The 16,952-nt window shown below is 41.6% G+C and overlaps 1 protein-coding gene across 3 annotated transcripts in view; it reads left to right on the top strand.

Annotated features, from left to right (window-relative positions):
• Nucleotides 1-16,952, top strand: part of EMCN (endomucin) — an 85,821-nt gene that overhangs the window by 13,132 nt on the left and 55,737 nt on the right. For all 3 annotated transcript variants that reach the window (XM_072118471.1, XM_072118487.1, XM_072118479.1), the window contains exon 3: nt 15,114-15,176. In XM_072118471.1, the coding sequence (XP_071974572.1) occupies nt 15,114-15,176 (63 nt within the window). The remainder of the gene's footprint in view (nt 1-15,113; nt 15,177-16,952) is intronic.

Here is a 16,952-nt window from a genome sequence, read left to right as displayed (position 1 = left end):
TCTCTATGATCAACTCACTGGCCTTGCTGAGCAGATTGCTGGCTGCAGCTACTGACACATGAGGAGCTCCCCTCACGACTGAGTCTAACCGGGCCTAATAATGGGCCACTGGGGATGCCACCACGTTCCTGGGCTAGAACACCTGTGGCCTAGATTCTAAGTGCAAAATAAAGCAAAAGGTCTTATCCAATAGGATGTGCCTAGAACCGGGGCAGACAGGATTTGCCAGCTTAGGGCTATGGAATGCATCAATTGCCTCCTGACTAAAGGCAAATGGGGAAGAGGCAATGCAGTAATAAAGGGGCAGCATTAGGCTGGGGACAGCAGACCTTATCCCAGGCCTGCAGGAGCTGGCCAGTCCTAGAAACATGTGAAGAGGCTTAGAGCCTCAGGACAGGGGCACATTCTGGACTGCCAGCTTTATTTCCTCTGTCAGGTATCTGCCTGTGGCTAAGAAGCAGTGGCCTAGGAAGACCACCTTCTCCTGGCAGCACTGGAGTTTGTCTCTGGAAACCTTGCAACCCTTCTGGAACAGAAAACATATAAGGTCAATAAATGCATCCTGGCAAACAAAAACAGTAGGTCATCCGCATACTGAAAAGGAGAACATCCAGTAAGGGGCTAGTCTGCCAGTCTACTCCCTGTAGGGCCGTGGGGTATTGGCTGGGTGAGTTTTACCCCCCTTGTGGGAATCTACATCAGGTACACTGGAATACTGAACTGGTAAAGGCAAAGAGGTACTGGCAATCTTCAGGTAGGGGCACAGAGAGGAGAACATTTGCCAAATCAATAACAGTGAATAATATGTCACTCTCGGGGACTGCTGCCAGTGTGGGCTAGGGACCATTGGGCTTCAGTAAACTCATTAGCAGCTTGGAGATCATGGACCATCCTACAAGTATCCGGCTGTTCTTTCTGGGTCTTTGTCTTGACTGAGAATGGGTTAAAATCATCATCGGGCTAGCAGGGGAGAATCACACATCAGTTCTACAATGAAAGGCACTAACTCTGTTTGGGGGGGGGCGTTCAGAATGGGGACTGTTCTCGCTGACATCCCTGTCCGTTACCACCCCCCTTTTCCCGCCCTGTTGGGGCCGTCTCCGCTGCTCACTATAGTAATGTCTCCTCCCCACAGTCGAAACACGCCCACTTGGTCGGGCTGTCAGTGGACCGCAACTTTCTCTCAGTCTCACTTTGCTGTGGTCTGTGAAACTGGTCTCTGTTTCCCTCTGGCTTTCAGTCACAATCTTATCAGTTCCTGTGTACGCAAGTCTGGTAGAGATGTCTCCAGTCCGTTACCACCTTTGGTAACAACCCATTACAAAACAGATGTACGCTACACTCTCAGGTCATTCCCCATGTGTCCCAAAGCTGCAAACCGTTCCCAGGGAACTCTTCCATTACCGTGTGCGTCTCCGCTTTATCTCATCCAGACATATAGGATTCTCTTAACTATCTATAAACTTCTGGCCAGACTTCAACATTTCAACAAAATCCAGGTACACTTATGTTAGTTTTCTAATCAAAAAGGAACAAAAGTCAGTCATAGGCTCTGTAATACAGTCGGGGGGCTCGTTCTTGCTTAGTCTGTTTGTCGGGTTACACAGGAGGACATCACATCATACTGTATTCTTGTTCCACAATCAAATTCCTTCGAGCCTCCTTTTTTTTTTTAGATTGTCAGGGAGAACTCTAAACGCAGCGATCTTCCCCCTTCTGTAAACAACTTCAGCTTACTGTAAGCGTCAAGGTCAGAACAGAGCACACACTGATAACACAGCTCAGGCAGAGCCCTAGACTTTTGGAGAACTTCAGGGTCAAGGCCATTTACATGTCTTCACAAAACAAAACGCAGCTCCAACAGCCCCCACCCTTTTGTTAACCCCTTAAATGCCAGAAATCAGGTACCAGAGACATTGCAACACTTTTTATAGTAATTTTTCTCTAATTGTCGGGATCAAATAAATTTTAATAAAACTCAAACAAACAACATCCCACACTCCAAGACCCCTAGGAGACGCCTGAAACGGTGAAATATCACCAGCCGGCATTTGTTTTCAAACGTCTGCTCAGAATCCCGAGGGGGGGTTCAGTTACTATCCTCAACCAGCCTTTATGGCTGCCAACAGAGTAGAGTCATAGGCAATCAACTTTCAGGGACTTGAAGGGAATATAACTTAAGGTGGCCGCCACTGAAGGATGGTAGGGCGTGTCATCTTCTCTAACCACCAGATACAGGGGTGGAGTCTGCAATACAGGGGCCATTTTTCTCTCCCTAAAAAATATAATTAAATCTCTTTTTCTCAAATTCTTTCCACATCAAAAACTTGTCTCTTATCGCCTGTCTCTTTCTTCATTGGGCACTCTGAAGGATTCCTGTCACTCTGTCCTGGTCCGTCCGTCCGTCAAAGTCAGAGGCTCTAAGTGTCTGTTTGCAAATCTGATCAAGTTTTCTCACTTGTACAATCATCAGATCATCTGAAACATCCAAAAACCTTCAAACCTTCAATATTACTTTTCACTTCAAACACAAAACTACAAGCCCTTATGTCCGATCATGTCAACTTGCACTTTTCCATCAGTCCTATTTAACTCAACAAACAACTGTCTGTGCATCTTTCCCCTTCATGTGAAAAACACGTCCCTTGTCCCTTTGTCTGCATGCAACGCACTTGGCTCAATTCCAATTCACTCTGCCTAGCTGTCTGTATCTACAACTATGATACCGTTACAGGGACACATCCCAAAAGATTCAGCGTATGCCAACATCTCGATTTATTGACTAACAAAGAAACTAGCAACCAGCGAATATCTCACAAAGGATGCTACACCAAGCCACTGCCTGACTAGACTGACTCTATACCAAGTCACTGTCTTCCAGACTGACTAAAACATGCTGCTGTCCTCCACTAGTTCTCACAGTCACACAAGACCGCTCAGACTCCCAAAGAAAGTCTAGCACTCACCTGATCGGCGTGGGTCTCCGCAATCTGAACTCTGTCACATTCTCTGGGAAAAACCAGTCCCAAACAAACAGTATCCCAGACACTATGATAATCTGACTATCACAACAGAATATCTCCCACTCTAGCATTGCAGACATCTATGGGTTACTACTTCCCGCCTCACAGCTTCAGCTAACATCACAGACTGTCTAACCATCCGTCACTGTCCAGTCTCTGTCCAATCTCTGTCCAATCACCTTACAAAGTGATTCTTTGCAGTGGCAAATATATAACCTAGAAACAGTCTTACCCGGTCCATCCAATTACTGAACCAGAAGTGACATATCAAGGTAGACAAAAAAACAGCTTACCCTGAGAGCTCTCTGGTTAGTTCTGTTCACCAAGCTGGTAGGGACCCTTCACGTAGGCTGCCTCGGTGTTGTTGTTGCTCCCTCCTAAGCCCCCCCCCAACAAAAAGGGATGCCAATTGATAGGGATTTTTATGCAGGGCCCCAACAGCCCTCTTGACTTTTGTAAGGTGAGTCCTAATTAACCCTTTCATGATTGAACATAAAAACTAAGACACACGTCAGTCTCTTAGTGTATGTCAAGATCTTCTCCCGTTTAATATCTCAAAATCATAATATCACAGACAGAAGAGTAGGCGTGAATAGTATACTGTAAAGTTATTGGTCATCAGCACATTCTGGGGAAAAAAAAATAATTAATTGTGCTCAGTTCTCAGAGACCTTGTACACAGATATTGTTTATACTAATTTCCTGAGACGGAGATAAGTGGACTCCAGAATCATAATATCATGCAGCATCGAGGACAGACTGGCTTCTCATTAAATGTCAAAGGGTATTAGCTGACAGGCCAGCAAACAGGTTACATAAAATGAAGTTTGAATCATGACATTAACTGGACAGTGGTCAGGGAACATGGCCGCTGTATCTAAGATGTCGGACAGTAGTCAAGATGGAGTCCGAAACAAGTGCGATCTCCTTAACAGGAGAAATGGGGAATAAACTGTCGATAATAGTTCACAAAACCCAGGAACCTCTGTATGGCTGGGAGGTCTTCTGGGCATGGCCACTGAAGAACTGCAGACAGTTTTGTGGGATCCATCTGGAGGCCTCTGCCGGAAATTATATAACTGAGGAATGGAAGGCTGTGCTGGTGAAACTGGCATTTTTCCAGCTTGGTGTAGAGATGATTGGCACGAAGTTGACCAAGAACTTGACGTACGTGTGTCAGGTGGGATACAAGGTCTGGAGAGTACACCAAGATGTCTTCCAGGTAGACCACGACACATCTATAGAGAAGGTCCCGGAAAATGTCGTTAACAAATTCCTGAAAGACAGCAGGGGCGTTACACAGTCCAAAGGGCATTACTAAATATTCAAAGTGCCCGTCACGGGTATTACACAACGTCTTCCACTTGTCACCTTTGCGGATCCAGATGAGATTGTAAGCCCCCCAGAGATACAGCTTGGAGAACACTCGGGAACCGCGTAGGTGATCAAAGAGTTCCGTAATCAACGGCAGTGGGAAACGGTTTTTAACCATGATATTGTTCAGCCTGCGATATTCTATACAGGGACATAAGGAGCTGTCCTTCTTGCTGACAAAGAAGAAACCTGAGCCAGCTGGAGAGGAGGACTTGTGCATGAAACCTCTCTGAAGGTTCTCCTTGATGTATTCGGACATGGCAGCCATCTCGGGAACAGAAAGCGGATATACACAACCTCTGGGAAGACTGGCACCTGGAAGGAGATCCAATGCGGTGGAAAAGTCTCTGCTTGTTTCTTAGCGATAACATCTTCAAAATCCCGGTAACAAGCTGGTAGACCCTCCAGAGACTTGGAAGACACAGAAAAGGTCAGGACCGGAAGTGGTGCCACCATGTATCGATATTGGCATTCAGGACCAATGCAGGATCTCACCAGTCTTCCAACTGAGGAATGGAGCATGGAATTGAAGCCAAGGAAGATCCAGAAGAAGAGCTGATGTGGAGTGAGGCAGGACATAGTAGACCAGTCTTTCTTGGTGTAGAACTCCAACTTGAAGGCGAATGGGTTCCGTGCGGTACCGGACTGGATTGGAAAGAAGCTGTCCACTTACTGAAGAAATGACCAGAAGTGACTTAAGGGAACCACCGGAATTTGGTGCCAGAGTGGCATCCACAAAGTTCCCCACGAGAGTCCAGAAATGCTGAGAGTTGCACGGGAGAGCCGGTACCGACACCGAGGAGGACTGGAACAGTCAGGCTTGGAGAAGCTGAATTCACACCTAAGGAAGCCCTAGGTGCTGGCGTTTCCAGGACATTAGGGATGGACTGGACAAGTCCCGATGAGGTGCTTGGGACTGGCACAGTACAAGCAGAGGTTTTCTTAGAAACATCTGGAACACTTCCCAGGCATAAGTCCTCATGCCGCAACTCTTCAGCTCATTCCAAGAACCGCACGTCTATCCGAGTGGCCAAGGTGATAAGACATAAGAGTAGCGGGCAGATCACGGGAAGCCAATGTATCTTTAACCTGTGAGGACATTCCCTTCTTAAAAGTTGCACATAAGGCCGCGTTGTTCCAAGAAAGTTCAGATGCCAAGGTGCGGAACTACACAGCATATTCACCCACAGATGAGTCTCCTTGGCATAAGTTCAGTAGCGCTGTTTCTGCTGAGGAGGATTGTGCGGGTTCCTCAAACACAGACCGGAGAGTAGTTTGGGTGGCCGTAGCTGGATTGTTCCTGTCCCACAAAGGAGTAGCCCAGGCCATGGCTTTCCTGAGAGGAGGCTGATGATGAACGCCACCTTGGAGCGCTCGCTGACAAACTGGGATGGCATTAACTCTATGTGCAGCGAGCACTGTTCGATGAAACCTCTGCACAGTTTGGGATCGTATTTATTAGGCATAGATAGTCCTAGGGTGCCGTGGACTAGCCGGGATGACGGGAGAAGTCGCAGAGGTAGACGTTGGAACTGCCGCAGGAGTAGTCACAGGAGCCGGATGCTGAGGCTGGGAATAAAGCAGCTGTTTGGGAGCAGAAGCGACTTGGCCTAAAAGTTCTCCTATGGCAGCAATCTGCTGCGACTGCCGTCCTACAACACCAGAAAGTTCAGCCAGTATTTTAACATGGCTCCTTCGCAGGGTCCATGTCTGGATCTTACTGTCAGGGCTCTGAGTCTGTGGACCCTCTGGACCACCACGGGAGATGGTACTAGCCGACACCTGGGACCGGAGTCTAAGTGGCACCTGGTCTTCACCAGAGCCTGCCGCAAAGCGGGATGGTCTTGCTGTGGTGGGGTACCACCAGGTCGTTCCACCGACTAGCCCGCGGTGGCAGCCAAAGTACCAATGCAGGAGTCTGTACTCGAGGTGACAGTGGGAGAACAGCACAGGAAGGCACACTAGGACTCACATCAGGAATAGCAGGAGCTGGCACACGGATCAGAAATAAAGGAATGGACTGGCACACTGGAATGGAACGCAGGATACACAAGAACGCAGGATACACAGGAACCCAGGGTACACAGGAACGCAGGATACACTGTAGGGCTTTCCCGGATGTGGCCAGCGCCAATCACCTGTGCACTGGCCCTTTAAATCTTGAAGTTCCACCACACAGTCTTATAGCCAGTCACAGTTGTGAGTTTTTGTTGTGCCATATCCAGAAATGGTGTGGGCAACTTTAAATCACTTCCTTTGTCTCTCAGAACACGTGCATTCTGGGAGTGTCTAAAAAGGATAATTAAGTGACCTTGCGTACCCTTCAGGGGTCCTAAACGTCATGGTTTCCTTAACACCCACATAGGTAAGTCAACATAGCAATGAAATCAGAATATAACTACCATAATACTGCTTCCCCCCATGTGCCCAACTACATATATACTATAATACTGCTTGCTATGTACAAGAATATAACAACTATAATACTGCTTGCTATATACAAGAATATTACTACTATAATACTGCTTGCTATGTACAAGAATATAACTACTTTAATACCACTTTCTATACACAAGAATACAAGTATAATATTGTATATACTGTGTATTAATATATAACCAACACCCCCATATCTTCCCACTTCTCACAAAGTAAGCTCATGTCCTCCTCACTCACATAACCTGCATCCTATTTCCACAACCTTTACCCTCATGTCCCTTTTCCTCTCACTGAGAGAGAGAAACATAGCACCCAAACCCCAAGCCCCCCTCCTCCTCCTAAAGTCAGCAAGCCTATGCCCTCTTCCCACATAGTAAGCACTCCCATGTACTCCTCCTCACACAGTCATCACCTCTTTTCTGCCTTGTCCTCACATACTGAGCACCCCCATGTTGTCCTCTTCTGAACACACTCAGTACATTATCCCATTCTCATCATACGCACAGCACCCCTATGTCTGCAAACACTCAGTACCCCATGTCTCTTTCTCCTCATTTACTCTGCTTCCTTCTCATAAAGAAAGCAACGTCATATCTGTCCACTTGTCTTTACACGACCAGCCCTTATTACCTTCATGTTCAAGCTATAGCCTTCATACTGACTCTAATAACATCCCCTTAGGTCCTTCTACCCAGGAGAATATAGCCAATAAATTTCAATATAGATGGATACACATTTGCTATATCCACCTGGGCAATAGAGCTTGAAGTGAAGAAATACAAGGCTCTGCAATACAGTTCAGTGAGCTTGCTGCACGATGATTACGTTTTTAAAGCGAATAGTGGCAACAATGCAGTGGACCCATACTGATTTGTTATCTGTGAAACAAAATGTACTGTAATATATGATGTAAGTTGCATCATTTAATATTCAGTACAATGTATCTCCAGTACCCAATTCATATTGAGTTCTTGCTCAGATTTAGTGCAACACTATTATTATCTGTATATTCCCATATCTCAAAGGGACAAAAATCTCCCTAAAGCAATAACTTTTCAATATGAGTTATGTGGCCATAAATAGAGGAAGCAATGAAGCTCCAATGGCAGTCTTTCAAATGTCACTATTATAGCCTATTAAAGACAGGCGGTAATAGGGGAGCATTATTTTTACAATTAAACGTAACACAATTGTATCACAGTATGTTGTATGAGTATTTACACAACTTTGATTTTAAGCATCTTAAAAAGTTTTAAAAAATGAACAAAATTAAATGCCCAAAAATTCAAAGCACACCAATTTTCCTATAATAAACATAGCAATAAATAAAAAGAATCTGATTTACGGCATCTCAAAATGCATGATCTATCAAAATCTATCATATGGTGAAAGCCTTAAAAGAGGTCCAAGTGTCCAATAGCCATTAAAATTTGAATAAAGCGTCATCAAAAGGTTGCAGTTTCAAAAATTATATCCATGAAAGCATGAGTTCACCCTACATAAGACGACATTTTATACACCTCAGTGTAAGAAATCCAAAATAATTTTTTTTCCAAAAGATGAAAAATTTTATAAAGGGTTACAACATAACAAAGTTCCATAAATTTGATTTCTCCATGAGCATAGTGTTTGAAAAAGTAAAGAGCATGTGTCATTTGAACTGCACAGTGCCAGCACCAACAAAGCATGTAAGTTATGGCTTTTGAAGGGGGAAACCGGGTTAAAAACTGGAAACACAAAACTTTTTAAACAGAAAGAGGCACTGCATTAAATTTGTAAAGCATTACATATCTTGATCCTGTGCTAATAAACCTACATTTAATAAGCTCCATTCTAATTCCCATTTCCCAACTTTCTAACTGCGATAATTAATAAATCCACTAAGCATTATCTATTCCAGATATTTCCCTCATACAATGTGACCGGCACCTTGTGAAAATGTCCTGGGTCCCAAATATACAATCAACAACTATGTGAAAAACAAGATAAGATGCATGCAGATAATTCTGACAAATCAAGACTGTATATTCAACTAAAGAGATAGGCGTGTGTCATGATACATCTTTATTATATAACAACTATTTGGACTACAAAGATGCAACACTAACATAGATTAAAAACAGTAAAAGAATTAATTGTACTTAATACATTAGAATGAATGTATATGTGTATATAAATGCACTGATGCAGCGTAACAGTAGGCAAAAAAAGATCATGTAAATGAGCTTTAAGTGTAAAAGCTGCAGTTAATAATATCTAAAAAATAATGATAATAAAAATAAAGAATAATAAATGCTAAAACATATATAAATATGTGAATAAGTAGATTACGACTGCTAACTCTTATAGATATGTGCAATCCAACAATTGATAGCATTGCTATATGCCTCAAGTTTAATAAATAGCCAATACAGGCAGTCCCCGGGTTACATACAAGATAGGGTCTGTAGGTTTGTTCTTAAGTTGAGTTTGTATGTAAGTCGGAACCTTATACTTTATTATTCTAACCCCAGTCAAAATTTTTTTGATCTCTGTGACAATTGGATTTTAAAAATGTTGGGTTGTCATAAGAACCAGGATTATCAATAAATCTTAATTACAGACACCATTGATAACTGTTATAGCTGTTTATTGTAGCCTAGGACTAAAGTACAGTAAATTACCAAAATCCAGAGGTCCGTTTGTAACTAGGATGTAAGTCAGGTGTTCTTAAGTAGGGGACCGCCTGTACAAGAATCATTTACCTTATATACTCGGGTATAAGCCTAGTTTTTCAACACAAAATTTGTGCTCATAAACCCTAACTCGGCTTATACTCGAGTCAACTAAAAAAATAAAGTCAAAACTCACCTTTCTGACATCATCTGACATCATAGGTCCTCTTCTGTCTGAGACAGTCTGAGACAGAAGAGGACATATGGGGGACGTCGGAAAGATGAGCACAGTGTTATTTTGTTTCCTACTACAGGGGCTGGGCAGGCTGTATGCTACAGGGGCTGGCAGACTATATACTGGGAGTCTGTAACCAATGCATTTCCCACCCTCGGCTTATACTCGAGTCAATAGGTTTTACCAGTTTTTTGTGTTGAAATTAGGGGTTTCGGCTTATACTCGGGTCGGCTTATACTCGAGTATATACGGTAGATTAAATAAATAAATTCATAAACTATAATATTAAAAGAACATCCATCTATACAAATACCTCCTTTCGCACTCACACATACACATGGGCCCATGAACACACACACATCACACCAAATACTAGATAGTAGACAAAAAAATATGCAGACAATTAAGAGTTATCCATCATATCTTCCGGAAAACAGATCATTTACACATACCAAAATATTTCATAATATCATAAGGAGGTGACCTATCATATTCTTTAAGAACAAATTTATATTCCAGATTATACCACCAAAATATGAACAAAAAAAGGGGAAACAGGGAAAGTGTGAGTGTAGTTAATACCACTTTTATTAATTACTAATTAAAAATGAGGAATATAACCCCTAAACGTTTGAGGTACTATTAAGCAGTGTATTCCACGCTAAAATTAAGTCACCACTGTAATACACGTATATTCTCGTGTTGAGACAAAGGGCTAAGCTAATGTTTCCCCAAAAAATATTTTTAGAATATTTAATATTATTAGCTTGCTCAGAAAAATAAAGGTTCTCCCCTATATCTTGTGAAGGGGGAGGATTCTAATAGTGGGATAGGGAAAGGAAAGGGTTGTATGTGGTGATATATTTGTAACACAGCCAGCTTATCATTGTGTATGTATGGACACTATTGACACTAACGCTATCCCTCAATTGTGCTGTGCCTATATTACAGTGGGACTGATTGTCCCAATGCGCATTTCACCGAGGAAGAAGACGACGAGTTTAATCGGTGAAATGCGCATTGGGACAATCAGTCCCACTGTAATATAGGGACAGTACAATTGAGGGATAGCGCTTACCTAATGTCACACTGGTTGTTGACAAATCCTCTGTGGTAGATAGAATTACTGAGTGCCAGCGGACCACTCCCATCTAGATCACAAACAGACTGTGCTTTTATAGAAAGGCACGGAGTCAGCAGCAAGATTGGAGAAATGCCTCATAGGAGGGTAACAAATCATCACCATAGACACTGCTGCACTCTCACATTGTTGCCTGCAACCAGCCTGAGACAAGAGAACAGGCTTCTGTGCGTGAAGTCTAGCAGCATGATCTACACTCACCGGCCACTTTATTAGGTACACCTGTCCAACTGCTAGTTAACACTTAATTTCTAATCAGCCAATCACATGGCGGCAACTCAGTGCATTTAGGCATGTAGACATGGTCAAGACAATCTCCTGTAGTTCAAACCGAGCATCAGTATGGGGAAGAAAGGTGATTTGAGTGCCTTTGAACATGGCATGGTTGTTGGTGCCAGAAGGGCTGGTCTGAGTATTTCAGAAACTGCTGATCTACTGGGATTTTCACGCACAACCATCTCTAGGGTTTACAGAGAATGGTCCGAAAAAGAAAAAACATCCAGTGAGCGGCAGTTCTGTGGGCGGAAATGCCTTGTTGATGCCAGAGGTCAGAGGAGAATGGGCAGACTGGTTCGAGCTGATAGAAAGGCAACAGTGACTCAAATCGCCACCCGTTACAACCAAGGTAGACAGAAGAGCATCTCTGAATGCACAGTACGTCGAACTTTGAGGCAGATGGGCTACAGCAGCAGAAGACCACACCGGGTGCCACTCCTTTCAGCTAAGAACAGGAAACTGAGGCTACAATTTGCACAAGCTCATCGAAATTGGACAGTAGAAGATTGGAAAAACGTTGCCTGGTCTGATGAGTCTCGATTTCTGCTGCGACATTCGGATGGTAGGGTAAGAATTTGGCGTCAACAAATGAAAGCATGGATCCATCCTGCCTTGTATCAACGGTTCAGGCTGGTGGTGGTGCTGTCATGGTGTGGGGAATATTTTCTTGCCACTCTTTGGGCCCCTTGGTACCAATTGAGCATCGTTGCAACGCCACAGCCTACCTGAGTATTATTGCTGACCATGTCCATCCCTTTATGACCACAATGTACCCAACATCTGATGGCTACTTTCAGCAGGATAATGCGCCATGTCATAAAGCTGGAATCATCTCAGACTGGTTTCTTGAACATGACAATGAGTTCACTGTACTCAAATGGCCTCCACAGTCACCAGATCTCAATCCAATAGAGCATCTTTGGGATGTGGTGGAACGGGAGATTCGCATCATGGATGTGCAGCCGACAAATCTGCGGCAACTGTGTGATGCCATCATGTCAATATGGACCAAAATCTCTGAGGAATGCTTCCAGCACCTTGTTGAATCTATGCCACGAAGAATTGAGGCAGTTCTGAAGGCAAAAGGGGGTCCAACCCGTTACTAGCATGGTGTACCTAATAAAGTGGCCGGTGAGTGTATGTCACAATGTTGCAAATCTAAATGTTAATATAAACACAAGAACAATTGGCTAGACCAGAAACTATTTCACTGCATATAGCCTTGTTTGCAAATAAAGATAGATAAATAAAGGAATAGGCTTATGTGTGTGGAGTTGATCTGTGTAACAATGTTGCAAACCTAGTGTCAATACATACACAATGATAAGCTGGCTGTGTTAAAAATACATCACCACATACAACCCTTTCCTTTCCCAACATTAGAATCCTCCCCCTTCACAAGATATAGGGGAGAACCATTTTTCCTGACAAGCTAATAATATTAAAGATTCTAAAAATATTTTTGGGGGACACATTAGCAAAGTATTAACTACACTTACAGTATTAACTACACTTACACCTTCCCTTCTTTCTCTGTTCCCCCTTTAATTTTTGTTCATATTTTGGTGGTGTACACCTTTGAGTGTTTTTTTTCCGATCAGTTTTATCCCTTTGAAAAATATTCAAGATTAAAAATAACATTATTAAACTCAGCAAGTATAGAAAAAAAAGAAAACCAAGGTCTCCAAGCACGCAACGGATACCACAAATTACAAAATTGAGGGAACAGACAGTCTTCTTGATTCCATGTATATCGAAGGCTGCCTTGCGCGTGCGCACTGCATGACCGGGGTAACCCAGAAGTACTGTGAGTTTGCGCTTGTGTGGACATATTTTTAACGTGAGATAGGGGTGTTGGCTTCCTTCTAGATGCCAAATCCCTCGTGTTATGAGTAAGGATTTTTTTTACATTTTCGGATAACAGGTTTTTAAGAAGACAATCTTCTCCACTAGTTACCCCTAAAGATATGCGTGGGGACTCTGCCCGCCTCTCATTTACTTTTCAGTTCCCGCATGCATCTGGAATATGCTTTTTTATATTATCTCTGCTTGTCTAGCAGCTTTTACACTTAAAGCTCATTTACATGGTCATTTATTGCCTACTGTTACTCTCCATTAGTAAATTTATATACACATATACATGCATTATTTGCCAGGAGCTTGTTCATATACATGCATGCATATCTATTGTACATGTTTTGGATATTTGTTAGAGGGCTTTTAATCATGACACATGACTGCCTCTTTGGTTGTATATACATTGGGGCTGATTTATTAATCTGTCCACAAAATAATTCTGTCATAGTTTGCACTTAAAAAAACTGTCTGCACCACATTTATAACGAGTTTTAGACAGTTTTCTGGCTCTCCTACGACTAACTCGACAAAGGGGCGTGGATTTGAAAAGTGAGTGTGGTCTCATGCCAAAAAAAGGTCAGTGCGCCTGGAATACTGCTAACCTGACAGAATTGTGTCCTAATTTACTGGTAAAGTAAGCCAGAGTATGACTAGACTTAGACTAGGACAGATTTATCATCCAGCATGAAACACTTTTATAAATCTGGTGCAGGATAAGACTGTCTTGTCTTACTCTGCACTGTCTGAACTTAGGACACTTTTTAGAAATCTGCCTCTTTGTATTTAGTGTGTTTGGCTTATTTCTTTTGGATAGTGCCGATCCTTCTTCTTTGTAGATATAATGTCTTGATTGTAAGCACTGTAGAATATTTATTGCATTGCTAAAGTATTTAACATATATTTTGGTATTACTAATTAAAAAGTTTAATGTACTTTAATCATTTAAGTCGTAAAACTGAGTAAGTTTTTTGTTTATTCTTGTTCTAGCATTGAGAATAATTCCACTGTGTGCATTTAAAATGTTTGCTTGATGAAAGGCTTTAATGAAATGTGATGAAATGCGAAACTCCCCCCTCTCCCCCTTGACAATAGCTCTAGATAGCGGTCCCCAAGCAATGGTTGTCCCTTATGCTGACTAATGTGTGGGATAGTGAGAAGGCAAAGCCAAAGTTAAGGTCAGCAAGTTGAGTCAAACCAAGCGAGTATGTGAGAGAAACCATATTCAATAGAGTAGTCCATATACTATTCTATATAGAAGGCACTTCCCCCTTTGCACTGTGAAGATACAGCAGAGAAGGGCTTTGGCAATGCCCCCCAAAGCCCTTCTGGCTTATTAGCATAATTATAACATATGGCTCACTAGCATAATTTTAACTGTTGATTTTAGAAAGGAGGTCCTTCATTACAGTTATAAGATTACTACAAGATTACTACAGATTTTCCTTTAATAACATGACTATTATTCAAGTGGCCAAAAAGGTAAAAAAGCCATAGTCTGATAAAATGAAGAATAATAGCCATTAGCCCTAGATATGTGAAAACCAATGATGTAGCCTTGGGGAAGTCTAAATCTTTTCCATCTATAGCAACATATTTTCCTATAACAGGTGTAAACAAGACAAAGACAGGCAGCCGTTAGTCCCTGAGGGGTAGTGTAAAAGGAAACAGAGCTACTGGTAGATATGATGTTCATGGCTCTACTGCAAGAACACCATATTTTTTTTTCTCTCTTAATTTAAAGGTTAAAAATACATATAAATGAGCTAAATATCTTATTGTGCTTTCAACAACTTATTTTCAAATTCCTGTGGTTTCCTGTTAACTTGAGGAACCTTCTTGGCACACTGAAGCAATTCTTTGCTAAGGACAAATGCCACTTTACTTCAAAACAACAAACCACAATGACATTAGATGGTGCAGGGCATAAGGCCAAACAGAGTATACACATGTTGGAAAATGCATATCAGTCATGTATTGCATTTTTATAAAGAAACAAGGTTTGGTTGATAAGGGCAAGAAGGAAACCGAACTACTAAACATTGGCTAAACATTGGCTAAACTGACTATTTACTGTTCATTAACTTAATGGTCACTTGGTTCATTTGATGTTACAGGTGTCTTACGTACAACTTCTGCTGTTACTAGTGCTACACCAACTGATATTACTGCAAAGACTGGTAAGCAAACTGTCCATACAAATATTGTATTTACTGTAGCATCTTGCACTGTATAACTCTATATAATAGTACAATTTCTAATACAAATTTAATCAACTAATTTGACAACAATTGTCCAATAATAAACATGTATTGAAGTGATAGGCCACCCCACAACTCAGAGATTTTACCCTTTCACCACCTACCAAAAGACAAACAAACACTCTACCCACTAACATGAAACTAAGTAAGGGAATAAATACATGATATTTATAAAGTGTAGAAAGGTATAAGATTGCCTGTAGATCTTTTATTAAAACATAAAGTATAAAACATAACAATAATACATAACATAAACCAAACATTGATGTAAATATTTTGTATATGTTGTATAAATCACCATCCGGTCAAGTCCCATTCACAACTAGCACACTTTTTTAGTTAAATAATAATGTAACATGCATCAAAATAATTAAATAACACCATACCACAACGCCCTGCCTAACGAATTTTTCAAATATCGCAGCCAAACCTATTAATAACCAAAAACAAACCACACCCACAAACTAATATAAATGATAATAAACAGACCCCACATCCTCCAATAACAGACTGCCCCCGCACAAACAACATATCCTACACCCATAAATGATTTTTTTTTAACAAAATACAATACACACTAAAATAAGTTTGACTGTAAAGACCTCCCTTTTTCTCCCCTGTCCCCCATAGTCCTTCTTTTATACCATTGATAGGACTGGCAGCATTTGATACTGCTCAACAGTTACTTATCACAATATTCTAGGAAGTATATGTTATGATTTTATGACTTGTATACTGCATTTTCATACGCTATCCCTCTGTTGGGTCCATACCTGTAGGGTGAGAAATTTTCCATATACAGTACCTAGGTTTCTATATCTCTTACACAAGAAGACAGTAGCATAAAGTAGAGCACACAGTAGTAGTAATTGCGGTCGCACCAGGGCCCAAGAGGTTTAGGGGACCCTTATGGTGTCACTTTCCCATATGAGAAGACCAGTACTATAAACCATACATAATAGTCGGGGGCCCAGCACAGAGTTTGCACTGGGGCCCAACAGCTTTTAGTTACGCCACTGGTAATACAGTTCGATAGGGTGCGAAAAAACAGTTACTAAAGGCTGCAGGATGGTCTCTATGTGACTGTCAATGTGAATCTAGCTCCCTTCTCCTATTTCACTCACGACAGAATTGTATAGACTAATATAACATTACATGACATTACCAACGATATTACATCAAATTCTTGGATGGAGAATTTCCTTTTACTAGTAATTTTCCAGTTATACAATTTAGAAATGAAAAAACAAACAGTTCAAGTTGATTGTGCTGAACAAAGTATATTCAGTGCTAACAATGGGAGACACAACAGTCCAGAACAAAATATTCCTAACTGAGCAGAGGTACAACAACAATGCTTACAGGTTACCATAGAAACCAGAGTCAGGTGGAATATTGGAATGATGAAATAGATATACAATACAAAAAATATTTCCTTAATAAAAGCTGTTTTTGAAAGTTTGCAGAGCATTAGAAAGTACTGCAAGACCTTAAAATGAACAAAATAGACAAATCACTGGGTCCAGATGACAAATTCTCACAAATACCAAATAACACAGACCTTTATTTTTGTATATTTGAAGGATCCTTAAAGACAGGGTCTGTTCCCCATGACTGGCACATAGAAAATGTTGTATAAATATTCCAAAGGGGTAAAAAATCCCAAAAACTAAAGACCTGCGTGTTTAAAATCTG

Source organism: Engystomops pustulosus, chromosome 1 (genome assembly GCF_040894005.1).
Source record: "Engystomops pustulosus chromosome 1, aEngPut4.maternal, whole genome shotgun sequence".
In the NCBI taxonomy this organism is placed as follows: Eukaryota; Metazoa; Chordata; class Amphibia; order Anura; family Leptodactylidae; genus Engystomops; species Engystomops pustulosus.
This window is presented reverse-complemented; position numbering and strand designations above follow the sequence as displayed.